We start from the raw sequence: 19,825 nt of genomic DNA, 5'->3' as shown, positions 1-19,825 counted from the left end.
CTCAGTGGCAGCATCACTTCCAAATAAATGTTGCAACAAGGTATGAACTGCGCCTCATATTTCGTGCATAGAGCAAGATTGTAATTTAACCTTTAATGATGCAGTCCTAAGCAAGGAAACCTTTCCAGTTCTTGCGACTATGCAAAAATAGGGCCACACTTTTGAACATGAGTGCACAAGTTTTTGTCCCAACACGTACCTAGGGTATTGCCTAGGCTAGCTCACCTTTGTTCATGTCTCCTTCTCTTTCCGGTACAGTCGCCAGAAAGGGCACTTGGGTGTTTTCCACAAATCCTAAACAGATGCAGCTACCAAGGCACTAGCTACGGTGCCTTGCCGAGTACAGCTTGCAGGTGGACGTCTACAAAGTGAACACAACACCTGCTGCATTTGGCAACGCTGGCACCATCCAGGAGAGTCGAGAAACGCCAAAGGGTCGAATGGAAACAACATATTTTATATAAACACCTTCCATTCCTGTACAAAGAAACATTCTCAGTACGTGACGAGCGAGATGTGAACCGGGATTTTCGTTGTTTCCCTCAGGGGGACGAAGAGCTGTGCTGTGCAGAACCGGAGGGGCCTTGCTTGGCAAGCAGCCGGCGCCGGAAGTTTTGCTGTCGCTTGCGCTGTTTCGCTTGCTGCTTCTCGGAGCGCGGCATGGTGAAAGTGATGCACTGAAATGGGTCACGCAATACAGCTTCACTGCGGCGCATGCAGCATCGCTCAAAGGGCAACGCATTCGTTTGGGCTTGGTCAAGCAAAAGTGCTGCATTCAGGAGCTTCACAACCCTCGCTCAGCATTGCGCAGTGATTTAGAAACAGCTAAGCTGGCTCGGTAAAGAACTTCCCACAGGTCACAAAAGTCTTGCCGGACCTTTTGGGGTGAAACTTTGGGGTGCAGGACCTCCTGTGAAACTGCTATCCATCGCAGGCACTGCAGAAACTTCCATACTTCCCCAAGGAAGCATCACTTAATTATTCAGTAGCTCCAGCTTTTCCGTAACGTGGTTGACCACTGCTAACCTTAATCAGGTTCAACCCACTTTTGTGGTCACGTGTTAAATGTGAGAAATGTTTCTAGTGTCACCGGCCAGACATGCCTTCCTGAAAATTACACAGCATTTGTGAAACCAATTCAATTTTAATTTTTTTTTTCCCATAGCACTGACAGTGCATTATGAAAGAAATTTTTAAGTCCATTCCACAAAATTCCTCACACACTACTGCACCCTAGAGCAGTTTTCATCTTGCCATCCAATTTACTGTATAAGCAAATGACTGCACTGGTGCACGAGCAGGTTGAGACAGTCATCTCTTGCCAATTTTCACGCCCTCTTTGTTTGTTCAGGGTTTCTTTACATGTGCATTCATGGCACTTGGCAGCAAAATTTGAAACAATCCGTGCAAATGCTATCACGTTCGAATACAAGGCAAGCACTTAGAGGCATGATGCAGGGATTTGTTCTGGGAGTGGCTACTATTTTCATGTTGTCCACGCAGTTCACTAATGTGGCAAAACCAAATCCTAGACTCGAGTGCTGCTCCGTGCCAATGCAAATGCAATAGAATTTGTGTTCACCAGTTCCATGCAAGGGAAAGCTTAGGTTTGAGTGGGCTCACTTGCTCATCCAGATAGTTTATCAGACTCTTAGAGGATATCCTGATACTGGCTTCCTTGAGACTTAGACGGAGCTTTTGGAAGTCAATCGGCTGAAAGAAGGCAAGAACAAAAGTGTTAAGTCTACCTGAAGGGTACGCGATAGCAGGAACAGTGAGAGTAGAGCATGACTGGCTCCGCAATAGGCTGTGCTCACCTCGTACGTTAACACGCTTTCTAACAACTCTGTATTCCTCTTAAAGAAGTTCCCGAGTTGTTCCTTGATACCGGCATCGCTACTGTCGGAGCCTCCGTCTTCACCGCTGCTGCTCATAGTTTAAAAAACAAAAGCCAAAAGCAAAAACTTGTCATTTAAGGCCCAATTACTCTTACACAGGACAGAACTGAATCGGGCAGAAAGCGCTTGCTACAGCTAATAAATAGCCACACAAAGTTGCACTCACATTGCTCAACTACATTTTTTCTGAAGCCAAACTGCTCTTCCCTGGAGTGCATCAACTTAGGTGAGTTGAATTTTCTACAGTATGGGGGTGGGTTTACGGTGGAAGCGGAAGTGCTGGTGCTACCAGCCAATCAAAAACACCATATCACAATGCAGTGCAAGAAAATGACATGCAGAGTGAACAGGCACTTTGAAAACATACTTTATTATCTGCAAGCAACTTGCTGTAAACAGTTTTTAACTTGAGACTGGCATTTATAATTTACACAGTACACAACTCACTGCTTCGTGGGGTGGTTACAGGACTCTGCAGTGAGCAGTGCTTAATGTTACCTTGATGAGACATGGTACCGGTACGGTTCTTCATCTGCACTGCCACTGCCGGGAAACCATTCCGATGGGCCACTCCGTGCTGACTGCTCCTTCCTGTATTCTCTTCCGTCACCAGCATTGACTTCCTGCCTGGAGGACACGGGAGGCCTTGGAGGCGTTTCTGGAACCACTGCGAGGGCAAGAGAGGTCACTGATGGCACCAATATTGCCAGCTGGCTGTACGGGGTGCTCGCTACGGTGGGCAGCGGTGCAAATGTCACCAAGTGCCCCGCCTCACGGCCTGTTGCTCTGATTTACCTTCTGTAAGCCACCCACCGCCCTGACCGACCCATTTGAAATCCATGCCTGAGGAACTAGAAACAGCCACTGTGCAAGAGTAACGCCAGCGGCAGTAGGCTGCACCTCCCGCTACCTGGTAACGTGAAAAGGAGTATGAACAAGCTGCGTGCAAATCTCAGAGCCAATGTTATGCTTATCGCTTTCTCACTTTGTTTAAGAGGTTCCACTATACACGGCGTTGTGGCACCACCAGATTTGTTCAATTTTTGTGATGAAAATTTGAATTTCTTGGATTTCCCGCTCCCATCCCGTCTTGTTTCTCAATATGCCCCCGTCACAAATATTTTGGGGGGGGGGTACCCTGGTAGAAACCTTTTTGGTACACATTATGGTAAGCTCGTTTCTTTAGTAGCTATGTTTCAGGAACTCGGTAGTTTGGCACTATATGATCGTTTGCAGAGCAGTATTATATTACATAACTAAGCTCCAACACGTTATTTGACAGACGGCAAAGAGAGAAAAATGAAAAATTCGAGCTACAGTTGTAAAAACAAATGAAGAAAGAAAAAGACTACTCATGAAAATGAATAAAATATAATCTGTCATTTTACTGGGCAACCTCAAACTCTCACCACGGCTGTGACATGGCTGCTTGGCAATCTGATCACGACTGCCATCACTCTGGTTGCCGCTCCACTGATACATGCATGCTCCTAAATTTGTGCTCAAATATATGCCTCATATGTGCAACTTCAATCTGTGCCCAGAGTTGATATCATCTCAACCCCTGCCACTAGCACAAGAGAAAGCTTCATTTGTGACCCAACACTAGACAGCCAGTAGTCTCCTTGCTATTTTCTCTACACCAGGCCCAGTAACCGGTACTCAAATTTTTGACGAGGCACCGTGCGTGTGTGCGACAGGCGGCACTGCCTACTCTAGCCAAACCAGACCATGCTATCAAATGTGTCAGAGGGTTCAGGCATGCAAAATATAGTTGTTAAATGCAAAGAGACAGGCATTGAGCGAAGCACGCACGGGGGTGAGTCTCGTCGTAGATGCGGTTGAGGACGTTGACTGCCCTTGTTCGAGGCAGCCTGCGCACGCCAAAACGCTGCAGCTGGTCCCGCAGCTCCGGGGTCTGCATGGCGGCATAGTCCGGCAGTGGGGTCACCGGTGCCAGGAAGCGGCCGGACGACCCCGCGGCGGGACTCTGGCCGGTCATGGGCCACGGCGACTGCGCCTGACTGCCGTGCACTGCTGCTGCTCCACTGCCTGGACACCACAATTGAATTGGCAATGTATCCACACGGTCGTGCCCACTGGACCGGAGGTTCAGCACTAGGGCGCTGCTCCGCCGTACAACATTAACCTGGTTGACAGAGGTTGTCTTTACGATGTCCTCAACCAGTACGTAGCCCCGTTTGCACTTCTACAGGAAGCGGTAAAACTGAAAATTGCCGGAATCCGTTCCACGCAGGTCATATGCCAATCAGGCTTGCACAGATGTTGCTGGCCACAACCTAGCTTTACAGTACCCATTTAGAACACAATTTTGGCCACATAAGTTATGCCCGTACAGCAACCTTAATGGCATGATCCTGAATAGAGAAAGTGAGTGCAGCTTGCTACTGCACTAAACGAGTTCAAATTGAGACTGGATGTGCCAAAGCTACATATAAGCATTGAGGTGCCACCAATGTCAAGTGCTGCGGATCACTTCGGACAGCCTGGGGATTTTGGAAAATGCATTGAAACCTTTAGCATATGAAGGGGGAAGAAAAGTTTGGGCCACGCGTGATTCTTTGCCACACGATGCAAGTCCCAGTCAGGAAGGGACGGTTTGCCTGGGCTGTGCACTAAACAGCACCAATTCTTTGGTAGGTTGGCAAAAGTGGAACTGCACAATAACAATACTTTTGTATTCATGCACTTTAAGTAAGGAACAAAATGCTTAGTAATCTATTTTTCAGTTATTGATTATATTCGCTTTGTACTTGTTATTGTAACGTTAGTTGAGTATCTTGACTCGTGCCTTCTTGCTGTTGGTTTATTTCTTTGAATTCCTCTTGTACGTGCCTTGCATTTTACTATTGATGTAGCCCCTTTCCTCTATAATGCTTCTTGTGAGTCCTGAGGGTAAAAATAAATAAATAAATATCCTTGAATTCTAGTTCTATCAATCTTCTAGGCCTCAAGAGATTAGATGCAGTGAACACCAACAAGTACAGAGTTGATAGTACAGCCTGAATTGTACACAACTGCACTTAAAGGGACCCAGAAAAGCCTTTTGTAAAAGTTACAAAAAGCCTTTATTGTCGCATAGTACCAATATAGCGATCCAATGCCGTTGGAATTATTGATCTACATTTAGTATTAGCTGCGCCAGAAGCAATTAAGTGCACCTCTCCCCCCTTGCCGATCGATTCCTCCTCCCTCTCTGCTTCTTTCAAAGCAGCTGGAAACACTGGGAATAGCCATGTGACATCGCGACGCTCGACTTTTGTTCTCCGCTAGCTACATTCCTGCGCCTAGGCACGCGTCAATCGCTGCAGACCCGCCTTTGCCTCGGGATCGCGCAGGAAGGAGGAAGAGCAACCGGAAGCCAATGGCAGTGACGTTGCCGGCGACCGACGATCGGCCGAATCAGGGGGGCGCCTCGCCGTTGCATCAGCCGCGGTCGGCGTTGCGTCAGCCGCGGTCGGCGTTGCGTCAGCCGCGGTCGGCTCACTGCGGCGGCGTGCTTATCGGCTGAAAAAGGCGATCTTCAAAAATTGTTTACAAATTATCCGTACAACGTATGGGGCTCACACTTGGCTCAAAAATCCCCCGTTGTGTATTCTACCACCTGAATGCATTTGATTGCCACCTTCACAAAGCTTTTCTGGGTCCCTTTAAGTAAGCCACTCCAGCCCTTGTGCAGGTGAATGCATCAAGCAGGGTGAACCTGGCAACTATATTGAAGAAAGAAAAATCATTGACAAATGTTTCCAATCGCATTACGCATTCGGCAGAAGCTGTCAACAAATGCCTGTTTATGAAGCGCTTTTGTTCTAGTATTTGGAGCCTGCTTTGATCATTCTTGTTTCTCCTTAGGACTTACTGCTTCCACATCCATGGCTGATGACGTCACACCATTAACGGCACCATCATTTCCAAAGGTGCCCCTTCCAGATGCATTATCCTGACTGCCGTTCAAGATTTGCTTCAGTCCTCCCATTGCCCACAATGGGAACTTCAGTGATGTTGCCATGTTTTTGTGGTGGCCTTAACACTTGGTGGCCTTAACTTTGTGGTGGCCCATGGGAAAAGCAGCGATTTTAGGCAGTGTAAAAAATAACCTTTTCCTGGTCGCAAGAAATATCTAACATATAAGTGGATGGTATCGGAATGTATAACGGTAAATTTCCTTTGCAATGGTAATTGTTTTAAACAAGAATATTTATGTGCGAAAATTTTTTTTAAAAAGCTGTACAAAAAAATGTTGTGACAAATACAAAAAATAAACAAAAGCGTCGATGTTGCCACACACAGAAAAAAAAAAACATTTGTACACATATTAGCAGTAAAAAACTCTTTCAAAAATGAAACATTTAACTGTTATCTCAGCTTACCCCCCCCCCCCCCTTCCCCCCCCCCCCTCCCCCTTCAAAAAAAAAAGTTAGTTCTAGTAGTGGGTTTTGTGCCACTGGGGAAAGCAGTTCCTCGAACTTGTGAAACATAGGCTGGCCGCACATGCATTGCAGAAAACATTGGCTTTCTGCTCAACTCTTTTCTGTTCATAACACAATTTACATTTTCAATACTTTTGCATTTTATAAGGCCTGTGTTGAACAGGGGTATCAGGTTCCCGGCTGGTTTAATCATTTCTGCTTTCTGTACTAAAATCTGATGAATAAAAGCTGTCTTTGGAGTCAGCACTGCCAATATCATCCAGAAATTCGTGTGTAGGCTCGTCCAAATCGCTACAAATGCGATGTTTCTGTGGCACAGTTGTGCACACCGCTATATCTTAGAAGCACCTGTCACGTGTGTCCAGTGGAACCTTAAGAAAATTGGCGCCATGTGAAAAAACAAAAGCAAAGATGATGCAAGTGTCTCGTCTACTTGGTAGATGGAGCCAGCTCTCACAGCACGCTCGGAAAGCAACAAGTTCGAATGGGAAAAAGTAAAAATTTGAACTTAAAGCATCGATAAACTACTATCAATTTGAATAGGCATGGGCAGGGAAGTGTTAATATGTCATCTTGCGCAACTCTATGGCATCACACAAGAAACAGTTCTATGTCTGTTATAAACAGGAAGGCCACATCATCATTTGCAGTACTAGATACTGCTTTGCTTAACCTAAGTTGGCCTTTGCTACAAGGTAGACTTTGTAATGTGCTGACAGTGTGCACCAAGCTCACAACAAAATCCAACACAGCTTTTGACATAACACCTTCCCGTGAAAAGAACACAGGGCGGTTATGCACCAGGGAGTTTCCTGCACTTGCAAAATTTTGTTGCCTTCCTTCTATATTTCTATGCACCGTTTGTTATTTGCAGCCGGGCCCAGGGTGACGCGGGCGAGCATGCCAATTTATGGCCAGTGCTGGTCAAGTGTGGCCTGCATCTCATGTGTTGAGTCATCCCCTTAACATGCGCCCATCATACAATCTTATACAATAGTAACTAGAGAGGAATCTGGCGCTGCGATCGCTCGCCACGACAGATGTGATTGGTAGAAGTGGATTCTGACTGGCGCTCAATGGCTTCGCAGAAAGTACTACGAATTAGATCGTGCAGCCAGTTTTGTTTTTGCCACGGTCTCGCATGAACGCCTCTGCTTACGCAGGGTGTTAGGAAAAAGCGTTCAGAAATATGTTTCTCCTTGGGCAGAATGTCGCACGCGCACTGACGAGGCACTGGGTGGAAATGTTTTACCACTGAAGTTGCAGATCGGGTGGATTGTGAATTCATCGCCGGCACAGCGAGCATGAAAACAGAAGTGATGGCGCTGTGGGCGGCGAAGTTGCCTGCGAATTAGGAGTTGCGGTGGCGCTCATTCGGCAGAACAATGTATTTTTGAAGCTGACGAAGATTGCAAACTGCTTAGGACAGCCACACTTTTTGGGCCCGGACGCTGGCTCCCGCAGCATAGACCAGCCGGACTGGCCGTTGATGGGAACGCAGCTGGTGGCCGATGGCAAAAGAAAAACGTCCTCCTCAAGCCTTTTTGACTCTGACTCTGTGTCTCTCTGTGTCTGCTTCTTATCTAAAGGTGGTGTTTTATTTTTAGCAACTAAATTTTCTGTGCAGAGTAATTTGTAAATAGTGAACTGCACCGTAAATGATTTCCGATAAAATAACTCCATTTGCACAGCTGTAACCACATTTTGATCCTATGCAATCCGGTTCCCCTACTACTCATCGTTCCCGTCGAAGCGTAAGCACTGTCTCGGAGTTCGCATTGACACTAAAGCCAGATTCCTCCCTAGTTATCATTGTATTGTATTATTGTGTTGTATGAAACTCTAAGGCACCCATGGCAGGTTTGCAATCGGGACACGTACCAGTATGAGAAGTATGACATTCCCTACAACTACAGCTTTGCACAATCACTGAACAGCTGCATGCACGCACACCACACCCACACACACAAGGATATTTACGCAAATAGGCAACACATACCGGTTTGTTCCTCAAAGAAGAAAGAGTCCAGCATCTCCTGTGGCATTTCCTCTTCCACGCCGGCAGCTTGGACGCCCGTGAAGGATTCGCTGGAATGCTCTGTTGGGCGTCCCTGCCTCTCCGGGGCAGAGGAGGCATTCAGCTTGGGAGCCGGACCCTGCCCGCCTCCTGCATCGTCAAAGCCATCCCAGACACAGTCCCACACATCGTCGGTGTCCTTGCACTTCTCACCACTCCCTCGCGACCCTTCTTCATTGGGCGACAGGGCCTCCTCGTACTTGCCACCACGTTCGGACTCGTGCAGTGGGGAGGCCCCCCTTCCACCTGGCTCATATTCCTCTTCTTCATCGGCACTGTTGTCCACGCTCGCCTGGGAGTTGCCCGATTCCCCAAACAGCTCTTCCGAGCTGCTGTCGTTGCCGCCGTGCGCCGAGCCTGCGCCACTCCCGAGGTGGTACGCCTCCCTGCTTTCCTCCTCCTCCTGGTTGAAAGCGTGGTGGTCTCCCTCCTTGCTGCCCGCATCAGTCCATGCGTGCTCTTCCTCAGACTGGATCGGGCTGACGGGGAGGGGCACCCTGTAAGGCGTCCCGGGCCGCTTGCGTTCCGGCTGCAAACTGGCTAGGCCTCCTCCCTCGTTCATGCTTCCCTGGTCTAGCTGCGTCCTCGAAGGCGGTCGGTCGGTGGGCTCCAAAGATGGCCGCGACAGGGGCATGACAGAATCTTCGTCCATTTGTTCGTCTTCCGTTTTGCATGAGCCGGCACCTTAGAAATGGGGGATTCCACAGCCACAAATGCGTTAGTCAAAAGTACAAGTGCCATCCTTGTCCACTGCTATTTGAACAATATGATTGGGAGCCATGGCTACGCAGAAGTGCCAGAAAAAACGTACATGCGGCAAGTAACATGCTCTGCAGAAGGTGCACGCACACAGTGTTGAAAGTACGGTAGAATCTTAAAGGTATATTCAAATTTTGGATTGCTACAAATTTTTTAAGAGCCCCGACCGAACTGCGTTGCTCCCCATTGGCTAAATTTCGGCTGCTGTGAATAGCCAACAGCAGTGGATGGTATATAATAACAGCTGAGAAGCCAACAAGGAGTGGCAAGGTTTGCAGTCAATGTGGGAGGCTGCCGATTCTGCGAAGCACCAAGTCAGAATTGGTCTGAAGCCTCCCAGCAGCCCTATGCAACTTAATCCTCAATGCACACTGATAATCCCCTCTCACACAACTGAGCCACCACATGAACTGACAATACAGCCTACTGCCAATACCAGACTTGTAGTTTGTACCAGCCTAACCCATTTAAAAGTTGGAGCACAACAAGCGTCAGGTAATATCCAGAACTGCATAAAATTTGCTAACAAAGAAATGAACGAAAGCGGCAGCCACACCTTTGTTCTTCTGTGAATGCTGACTTGAAAGGAACTCGCACACTTCTTCGAGGGAATCGACATTGTCGTCATCTTCGGCAGGCTCCTTTTTCGGGCCCACTTCCACCCCGCCATCGTCCCAGAAGGAGGTGATGATCTCGTGCAGACTAGTATCAGCCTCGTCACCACTGTCGTCGCCCTGTTCGTGCTCGCTCCTGAAGTAGCGGTCCTTCAGCTCTTCACACAGCTCCGTCATGTTGTACCTGAGAGAAGACGGGAGCATTGTACAAGGCGCAAAATACACAGGGCCAGCAGTCTTGGTGCCAGTAAATAAGGCGAAAGAATAATGAGACAAGCCCCGTTATCCTCTCAAAGCATAGCTTCAAATACAGGTGCAAGGCAAAAGAAAGTAACGGTACACCACTTTCTTTGTGCTATATAGCGAGCCCATGGCTGTGACTGGACACAACCAGACGTAAAATCATCAAGGTGGTGGAGGACGACACACAAAACAAAGTTCAGTGCACAAATTAATACCACTGTCAGGAAAGCTAAGCAAATAGAATTCAAAATCAGTCATTAAAAACCATCAAAGCCCCTTTCTTGAGAGAAAAATGGCTAAAATGCACTTTCTCCCATGCAATCCGAGTCAAAGTCGAAGAACAAAATTTAAATTGCTTCAAAACTGTGTCGGAGTGGCACAATCGGATACACATCGGCTTCGTAACAGGAGGGGCCCACGTTTGATACCAACCATAAGAAGCGTTTTTTTCTTGAGGCGCCTGACGTGTCTTCGCTTATCATCGTTTTGTGAAACCCATTGTGTAAAACTGGCTTTCTGGCAGTGCACCTAGGCGCGCCATCGAACACCATCAGTGAGGAATACAAAGCTCCGCATTAAAAAGTTAGTTCAATGTCCTGGGGTACTCATAACGTATTCCAGGTCCAATAATGTACTAAGTACAACCTCCAGTAGCACAAAGCCCTCTGCAAAACCTGCACAGCTGCTAGCGACCGCTCCAAAACACCAGCACCAAGAGTTTCAGGAAGCCTGCACCATCGTCATCACCTGAAGGCCATGCCCCTGAGCTCGAGATGCAGGCGCCGGTCTTCGCTGTCCAAGTTGAGTGCGCCCGAGTAGACGTAGTGAAGGAAGGCCAGGACACATGCTCTGGACCTCGCAGTCCAGTCCAGCAGCAGGACGCGGTCGCCTTGCCGAGAAACCTCCTGCAGCAAACGGGGCAGGCAGGCACGACTTCACGACGTGTTAGGTACCACCAAGTCGGTACCGCCCCAAGGCTGCACACTTTTTGAAAAGGCTCTCCTGCTTCAGACTGCCATTCGCAAACAGGAGGAAGAACTAAGGGCCCTAGCACACTGCAGTCTCTCTCTCTCTCTCCCTCGCCGCACACACACACACACACAATATATAAGGAAATGCACCCAGCTAAGCTACCTTCTCCCTTGCCCAACCTTGATTCCTAAATAAGCCCTCCAAATAGGTCATAACACATGACTACAAGGGAATGTTACATTTAAGCTTCAGCTCGTGTGCGTGTGCGAGTGCATTTGTATGTGTGCAGATGGGGTGCTGGGACTAGGAACGGCTGCAGGTAAAGGAGACTATAAGGCTTGCACAGCAGCATTTCTGCCGACTCATCTTATGACAATATCGAGAAGCTTTGACAGGTTGACTGTAGTAAATGGCTGTTTGGCATATTTAAGGGGCCATGCAGACAAAATGAAAGTTTGGTTCATTCGAAAGATTTCCTCGTTAGAATAACTCTGATACCACTTCTAACGCAAACACCACTCAAACAGACTATATAATTAGGAAAAAAGAGAACGGCCATGCGACCCACTAGCTCAGTTCCTACACTAGAAGCTACGACGTATTATGGGCAGCTGTGCAATTGGCTGCAGCCGGCAAGAGCAAAAGCAAATTAAACAGGGGTTATAAGCTTGCAGAATGAGGTATTTGTGCTCAAGTTTAATGCATATTGTTTCTATAGAAATAACAATGGTGCGGTAAACAATGGAAGTTACGAATGCGCACAAATGCAAACGTACTGCACGCACTATGCCAATTACAGTTGCACAACCGTCCTGGCATGCCATCTGGCAAAAGCGACCTTGTCTTCTGTGACTCTGTCGAGCATACCCAATGTTTCACGAAATAACATTATCCAGGCCCAAATACGGTCAAAAACAAAGCAAGGGTGGACAGTGGTCCCGAGTGGTATGGTGCCGCCATCTAAGAGGACTGACAGCAAACAAGGCATTGTGCCGTTTGCTGCAGTCGTAGTCCGCACACTTAGCTCACCAGTACTTTCCTGGATACGTCATCACAGATGCCACGAAACACATGATTCAGTGGGAGAATCGAAATTATGGCTCATGTTGTTAAACACTTTTTTGCCCACGGAAAAAGCAGTGATTTTGGGTAGTCTAGCAAACAATTTTTTTTTCAGCCCCAAGAGATATGCAACATGTAAGTGTATGGCACTGAATTGTAGAAGAGTAAATTTCCTTTGCAGTGGTAACTGCTTCAAACAGGAATATTTATTTAAAAAAAAAATAAAATAAAAAGCTGTACAGAAAAGTTTTGGGACAGACACGCACAAAAAAGCAAAAAAGTTGGTGCTGCTCCACAGAAAAAAACACACAAAATGTAAGATATACGTTTTGTACATATACTATCAGTGCAAAACTCCTGCAAATAGCAAATGCCTAATCGTAAAATTTCTAGCAAGAAAAATGCTAGCACCAGTGGGTTGCGTGCCATTGTGCAAAGCAGTTTCTCGAAACATAGGTTAGCCACACTTGCATCGCAGAAAATATTGGTTTTCTGCTCCACTCTTTTTTTTTTTTTTTTTTTTCATAGCACAATTTACAGTTTTCATACTTTCGGATTTTCTGGGGCTTGTGTTGAACAGGGGTATTGCACTGTCGCTTTTGCTGCTGAAATCCGAAGACGAAAAAGTGTTTTCGAAGTCGGTCGACCGTCACCCAAAAGGTCGTGTGTAGAATCGTTTAAATTGCTAAGAATGCAGCGTTTCCACGAAGCCGTAGCGCGTGATGTTGACACCATCTCCGTATTATCTGAGCGTCTGCGACATGACACTGGCGGTACTTAAAAAAAAAAATCGTGGTGCACAGAAAAACAAACAAAAGAGGATTTAAGTGTCTTTAGTACTAAGTAGATGGCGCCAGCTCTCAACGAGCACACTCTCAAAGCACCAAATCAGAAAATGCCAAAATTTGAACTCGAACGCGTCGATAGTATTCTATCGATTTGAATAGGCATAGGCAGGAAAGTGTTCATTTGTCACACCAAATCACCAAATCTTTCGAATAAATAAAATTGTATTTTGTCTGCATGGCCCCTTTAGAGACCGCGAATCAGCACGAAGATGCCAATTTAAATAAAAAACTCCCACCTCCCCTCGCGGGAACCCCTGTGTAGATGCGACGCATAAGCGGAGCGGCGAAGGGACCGCGTTTCATAGCGCGCATAATGTTGAGGGGACTGCGTAAGCCAGTCCCAGTCGATGACGACGTTGGCGTACTTGTAAAGCGGCGTGGACTCTAGGTGTTTGAGGCAAGCGTGGATGTTGCTTCGCCGGAGAACGGCACACCGGTTATATGCGCAGCGCGCCCGAAGGAGAGGAAACCGTGGAAGAGAGAGTACTGCACATGCGCCGGCCCCAGCGCGTCTGCCACGGCTATGACGCAACGTGCCGCGGCTATGACGCAACATAATCCAACACAATCCACTTTAATCCAATCCAAGCCAATCCAATCCAATGCCCCTCGCGAGAGAGTGTTCGCTATCGGAGAGGAGAGGGGGTGAGCGGCGGAGAGTGCAGCTGGCGCGGCGAGGAGAATGGCGGAGGGGTGGACAACGCCGACGCCAACGACGACGCCGGAGGGACAAGGCGAGTGAATCAGATGCTCTGCATCTAAAAAACGCTTGCAGCCAAGCCTGGTGTCTGCATAAGGTCATAGAATGGTAACGATAACAGGTATATCGATAACTTCAGGATAACTTCAGCGATAACGATAACTGTAGCATTTTTGCCTGCACCGACAGCAAAAAGAAATAGCTTGCACTCAGATTTTAAGCACTTCACCCACCAATAAAGAATTCTGTCCATTGGGTGCACGGTTAGTGAAAGGTTCAGAATTATTTTCAGACTCGTGAGGCTTTAAAGTGAGGCCAAATCTCGGAACGTATCTTTTTCATTTTCCAATACCCTCGAGATGCATTTGTTGCTACCCAAAACAGAACTAACTTGCAGTAGGAATCGGATCTTCTTAGGTGTTGATGTGGCAGTCAACAGGTCCCTGCCTGTTCTGTTTCATGTACGCCACATTACAAGGACTCGAGACAAAGTGCTGCTCAAGGTTGGTATTTACACTGCTCAAATATGGTAGAACAAAGGAGGCAGAGGCACCAGCTTCGCAGCTGCAACTGAAACTCTGCAGGTGACGTAGGCAGGCCGGCTTGAAAAATGTGCAGTGAAGCAGCCTAACCTTTTCGACGGCAGGACAGCGCGTGAGCAAGATGACTCTGTGGGCAGGGATCACACAACCGTCCTCCGCAATAATTCGGATGTCGGAGAACCTGCGGTAGCCGACTAGACTGTCCAGGTCTTGCACGAGTTGCTTCGCAGCTGGGGCCACTAACGAAGCGGGCTTGGCCATGGACTCCTCATTCTCCTGCACAGAGTAAAGTCCCCTTCAAAAGGACATCCCTCATCCCGTATGCACGGGACAAGTCAGGTGATGACGAGAAAAAAACATGCCACACAGCAAAAAGTGTTCAACACTCGCTTGATCATACAAAAGAAAACGCAGAATATTGTGAGACACTATCGTTTTGCCGCCTCAGTTGTTTGAGCATTGGGGCCTTGGGTACATTCACAGCTACTAAGCATCACAATATCTGTTTCGGGCCACACAGCCCATCGGTTCGCGAAATTTTTGCGTGTCTGCAAGTTGTGCAAGACTTTTAAACCACGAATAATTTCATGAATATTGGCAGCACAAAAAAAAAGGGGGGGGGGGGGTTACAATACAGGCGGCAGGGGGCAATATGCAAGGGCAAATGACGGTCACAAGGTATTTTAGAACAATGCTTTAGAGAAAATTTTTAGCTGGTAAGACATGCACCACCTCAACTTTTACTAAAATGGTGCTTGCTGCACAGAATGACGAAGCAAGCACTGAATTGCCAGCCACACGGCCAAGTCAGGGTCGGCCCACCTGAGTGAGAAAGCCGTGGCCAGCCTCAGTGCCGGCGCCCCCTTCAAGCTGAGTATCGTCCAAGCATGCTCTCGTGGGTGGCAGGGCAGCGTTGAGTGCAGACAGCAGCCCGTCACGATGTGCTTGCGTAGTGAGTTGTTTGTCATCCGTGCCGTCCTGCGGAAGGTCATTCAGACATCTTTGCTGCAATTTGATGATGAAAGGCTTAACAGTGCTTGCAGACAAACATCGTGTTTCTTATAATCAAAGAAGGTGCAGCCAGTGCCAACGATGCAGGTGATTAAAAAAGATGCTGATGCATTAGGTGATGCACGGATGAAAACAGCAGAAATGGACTATAAACTGCACTTATTTTATATTTTCAATATTTCTTGCCAAAGAAAAACCACTCTCGAAGACCTGGGGTCATCTGCAGTAAGTGCAAAAGAAATCCCTCGTAAAGGTTGCCTGTGCGCTGAGCACATTAGACAACAGCGTCAGCCAACGGCAGACCAGCAAGGGAAGCAAGGGGGAGGGGGGAGAGAGAGAGAGAGAGAGAGAGAGAGAGAGAGAGAGAGAGAGAGAGAGAGAGAGAGAGAGAGAGAGAGAGAGAGAGAGAGAGAGAGAGAGAGAGAGAGAGAGAGAGAGAGAGAGAGAGAGAGAGAGAGAGAGAGAGAGAGAGAGCACGTGCGTGTGTGTGTTTTACCCATCTCAGCTGGATGCTACAGCTTCCACTGCTTTTTTCCACTTGCACATAAAAAAAGGCCTGGCTGCCCCATTAAAATGTGACGAGGACAGACACACACTTGCCGAAACAAAAATGCCTGCAAGTGAGCTCGTGGTTTTTGAATTTCCAGTGACAGTCTTTTTTTTGCGTGTATGTGTGTGCGTGCTTGAAATGAGGATGTCTGATAAAACACGTTACAGTTGTTACTGAACGGATACAATTTTTCATGTCATCCCTAGCTGTTTCCACATCTTGCTTTCCTCTACGAGGTCTATACGGAGGCAAGTTAATCCCACTGCTTTTGTGTAAAATTGAACGCATGCATAAACGCAACAAGAATGAACTTTTTTAAAGGCCACAACGCATTCTCTAAGATGCTTTAAAGAGAAAAGAACTGAGACCCAAACAAAAATTGAAGACAAAAATCTGCAATAGCAACAACTCTCCCAGATAAAAGTCACGGGAACACCTAAGAACCCGTTACAATGCAGTGATTGTGTAAGAGTTAGTGTCAGGTTCTCGAATGTGCCCTCTCATTATCATCATCATTTTTTAACGCGCAACATTTTTTGCAGAGTACTCCCACAGCCAGGACCGTGCAATGCCCTTCAGTTCCACAAAAATGTAGATTTGGCAAAAGTAGCACCTGCATTCGATAAATACCATAAGTGGTGATAATTCGCGAGACAGAATTTTGAAAAAACCAAAAAAGAGAAGAAGAAATGCACAAGAATGATCCGACAAAATACAAAATATTCATCTCATACACCTTCCCAAAAATCGAAAACATAAATGAAAAACGTCAAAAAGAAAAAACGTTCCAAGTATGAATAAATAAATAGCGAAAATGGCAACCGCCTCACCCCGCATTTCCACAATGCAGATTTGGTGGAAGCAACACCTGTGATCATTATAATAGTAAATGGGGATAATTAGTTGAGCAGAATTTTTTTTAAACCAAGAAATATGAAAACAGGAAAACAAAATTTTAACAACAATGATTTGACAAAATAAAAAATATACTACAGCTTTTTTGCCAGTTCCCCAAAAAATTGAAGACTAAAAAAAAAAAAAAAAAAAAGCTTGCAAAGGAATGTTGAAACACGAATAAAAAATAGCGTAAACAAACCAACTCCGCAGTACGCCTTGAAACTCCGCGATGTAAAGGCACTTCATCTCTATCATGGTGTAAATTTACATCACTGGCAAAAAGAAACACACGAAAACCTTTAAAGAATAAAATAATCCAATGTCTTCCGCTGCTCAGAGCCATATTCCAACTCTAGACAAGTGGCATAAGAATGCTATGTATTAATAGATGATTATCTAAATTCATGAAAAAATTTTTTTTTTTATTATTATTGATCTCTCTGCTACTATGACTTCGCACATGCCTATTCTTGCAATGCCAAGCAAAGAGGAGATGTAATGGAACCTTACTCCGCAACTGTACGAATTCCTACTTCTGTAATTACGACGCTCTAAAATTACTCACGTAAGCCTTAGCATATGTCTCTAATGCGTGCTTGTCTCACATTCTGCAGGCCCCGAGTTCGGTTTCCACCAAGACAACAAATTTACCCAATGTTCTTTCCAACTCAATCACTTGTTTTGTTTGCAGGAGTCTCCCTGGGAAACTTTGCATCGATCCAGGCGTTCCTTGGCATGTTTTTATTCCTTGAGCCGTAAGCCATTTAGTGGGCCACCTACCTCTTAACCACTCTGGCGGATTGTCGACCTACCGAGCTAACTCATGCTTTTGCATTAACTAAAATGGGCACAGCCACTGGCACAACAGCACACCTAATCACAATTTACTTTAAATCCCATTTTTGACCTGCAATGATGCTGTTGCATGGCGTGGCAAACACAACACAAAAATGCAGAATGGGAAAGCTTAAACTATCACATGATAGATGCCACTCAATGCATAAAATGGGTGAGGCGTGAGCGGGTTTGACACTACTGCCACTGGGTAAAAATTTCAGTGCTTGAATTATTTTGCTTGAAAGGATCCTGCTGAGAAGAGCTGCAGGGTGAAATTGAACTAAGCGCCAAAGATGCTGCTGACATACTCGCCTTACACACCCATCCTGAACAAAACGATTTTTCATAGAAATTTGGTGTCATTGGTAGAGATGGTGGAAGAGTGTGTGCGCTCTGTGGCAAAGCCGCTCTTCACAGTGTAGTCAGTGTAGACAAAACTTCCATCCTCTGCTGATCACAGGGAGAAAAAAGAAGGGGAAGAGAAAGATGAGGAAAAGAGAGGAAGGCTTTGCATAAAACCTATAAACTCCCATGCTGAAAAGGTTGTGAACCTGCACCTGAGGTGAGCTACATTGGCTCACTAAGCGTGGACCGCACCTGTTGCCTCCTTGCCCAGAGCACTCGGCAAAACAAGAGGTGACGAAAAATTGCGTGAGGAGTAAAACGCACCACCAGGGAAGACCTGGGCTTGGTCGCCGCAAGGTCGCTCACAATGCCGAGATCTCCGGAGAGGCGGCGGCCGGGCACTTGAGTGAGGGACTTGAGTCGGCTCCCCACCGCCACCGTGGTTGGCGTCACAACGTGGCACAGGGAGCCCACATAGTAGTCCTCCTGGCACTCCCGCTGCTGGCCAGCCAGGCTCCACAGGGGGGCATCCTGCAACAGAAGAGGAAGCAATGGCCTTGGCAACCAACACGGACTCTGGCTTGTTCAGAGGAACCGAACAGGCTTATAATGAAGAAGCATTAAAAACATGCTCACTATGCTTAGGAGAAGAACAATATTTGTTTTACTTCTAACGCCCTCTTCCTTTTACAAGTGCTGAGGAGGAAAAACAAAGTGTGTGTGTGTGTGCAAGAAGGTAGGTGGGTGGGTGGGTATTCAAACTCGTGCAGTAATATCAGGTTGTCTTGTGGTGCAAAGGCATCCGTGCCGAGCTTCACACTGCCTCAAAAGACATCTGTCCTGTAATCACGACAAATACTATTCACAGCACCCAGTGTCACCAGCAAATCTTACAACCAGCCCCTTATGACCAGGCCACAATCCAAAATCCATGCATGCATGCAGGAGTTGGCTACTGTTTCGTTTGCAATAAAATTTTCGAGTACCCCCCTTCCCCCCTCTTTGCCTTTGGTCCACCTAGAGGCATACTGCTTCCCACAGTGAGGGCTGGGGCCAAGCCTGCGAGGGGAGGGTAACGCTAAAATTCGAGCTAAGCCAAGTGTGCAAGTCAAGGCGCACAGGTTGAGCCATTTTTTTGCTTCATAATTATGGAAAGCCGACCAAACGATGCCCCTCCATTCATTTTACTGCTATAGTGACATGGAGTTCCATGGTCAGCCAAAGCTGTCAGTGATGGCTCCACTATACCGTACCTTTGTAGAGAGCTCCCTGATGCGGTCCGACAGCTTGCCAACAGTTTTTAGCTTCGTGCACCAGGACAAATCACCCAGCTCTAGGCCAAGCATCTGAAAGCAGATAAGCGGTACAAGTGAGAACAAGCCGGCAATGCTTGGGTGTTCGCCGTCGACGTACCCTTTGAGTGAGCAGGCGTTCTATTTTCTCCTCCACCCTCTGAGCCCGTTCCTCGGCCGACGTCAAGAGCAAAACTGGCGTTTCTTTACTAAGGGGGGAAAACAAGTTAAATTGAGGTTAGTTGTTCTCACGGAGCTAAGAAGAGGTGTTTGCCATGCTGACTGGGTTGGATTTGTAAAATACTTAGATAACCTGTAATTAACCCTCGAGCCAGAAGTTAGTATCACTCTTCCTATAAAACCGACTTTCATATATCCCACCAGCTAATTCAATCAATCAAGTCCAATAAAAGTATGGAGCTGTGCATTTCTATTCATTGATTGCCTCGTTGGCTTTTAAGCACTGAATTCGAATGACTATGCAATGGTCAAAATAGAGAGGGACAATGGTCTTTAAGCCATCTTCCATGTTTTCTTATTAAAACTAATAAAACGTGGCTCCCAGGGTTAGCTTTTTGCACTGACTCTAAATCTGCACTTTATTTCGTGGCAATTCAATTAAACCTGGAGATAATTATTGTCAATTCACCATTTTCTGTGCACACATTAGAATGAAATGTAATGCACAAACCCGATTATTCAGGCATGGCTACCCACAACAAAGAAC

At 46.7% G+C, this 19,825-nt stretch overlaps 1 protein-coding gene across 4 annotated transcripts in view; it reads right to left on the bottom strand.

Moving 5' to 3' along the window:
* Window positions 1–346: 346 nt before the first annotated feature.
* Window positions 347–19,825, bottom strand: part of Mus312 (mutagen-sensitive 312) — a 36,164-nt gene continuing 16,685 nt past the window's right edge. For 3 of the 4 annotated variants that reach the window (XM_077703788.1, XM_077703787.1, XM_077703791.1), the window contains 13 exons: window positions 19,220–19,307; window positions 19,060–19,152; window positions 18,131–18,337; window positions 14,989–15,144; window positions 14,257–14,442; window positions 10,790–10,947; window positions 9,742–9,983; window positions 8,349–9,110; window positions 3,714–3,950; window positions 2,397–2,565; window positions 1,818–1,926; window positions 1,624–1,713; window positions 437–677 (listed from right to left, as the gene is read on the bottom strand). In XM_077703788.1, the coding sequence (XP_077559914.1) occupies window positions 543–677; window positions 1,624–1,713; window positions 1,818–1,926; window positions 2,397–2,565; window positions 3,714–3,950; window positions 8,349–9,110; window positions 9,742–9,983; window positions 10,790–10,947; window positions 14,257–14,442; window positions 14,989–15,144; window positions 18,131–18,337; window positions 19,060–19,152; window positions 19,220–19,307 (2,632 nt within the window). In that variant the 3' untranslated portion in view covers window positions 437–542. Of the gene's footprint in view, window positions 678–1,623; window positions 1,714–1,817; window positions 1,927–2,396; window positions 2,566–3,713; window positions 3,951–8,348; window positions 9,111–9,741; window positions 9,984–10,789; window positions 10,948–14,256; window positions 14,443–14,988; window positions 15,145–18,130; window positions 18,338–19,059; window positions 19,153–19,219; window positions 19,308–19,825 lie in introns of all 4 variants that reach the window. The other variant, XM_077703789.1, reaches the window with a different exon arrangement.

The sequence above is a fragment of the Haemaphysalis longicornis genome, unplaced genomic scaffold (assembly GCF_048455015.1).
Source record: "Haemaphysalis longicornis isolate Haplotype H1 unplaced genomic scaffold, Haemaphysalis longicornis Haplotype H1 scaffold_3, whole genome shotgun sequence".
NCBI lineage: Eukaryota > Metazoa > Arthropoda > Arachnida > Ixodida > Ixodidae > Haemaphysalis > Haemaphysalis longicornis.
This window is presented reverse-complemented; position numbering and strand designations above follow the sequence as displayed.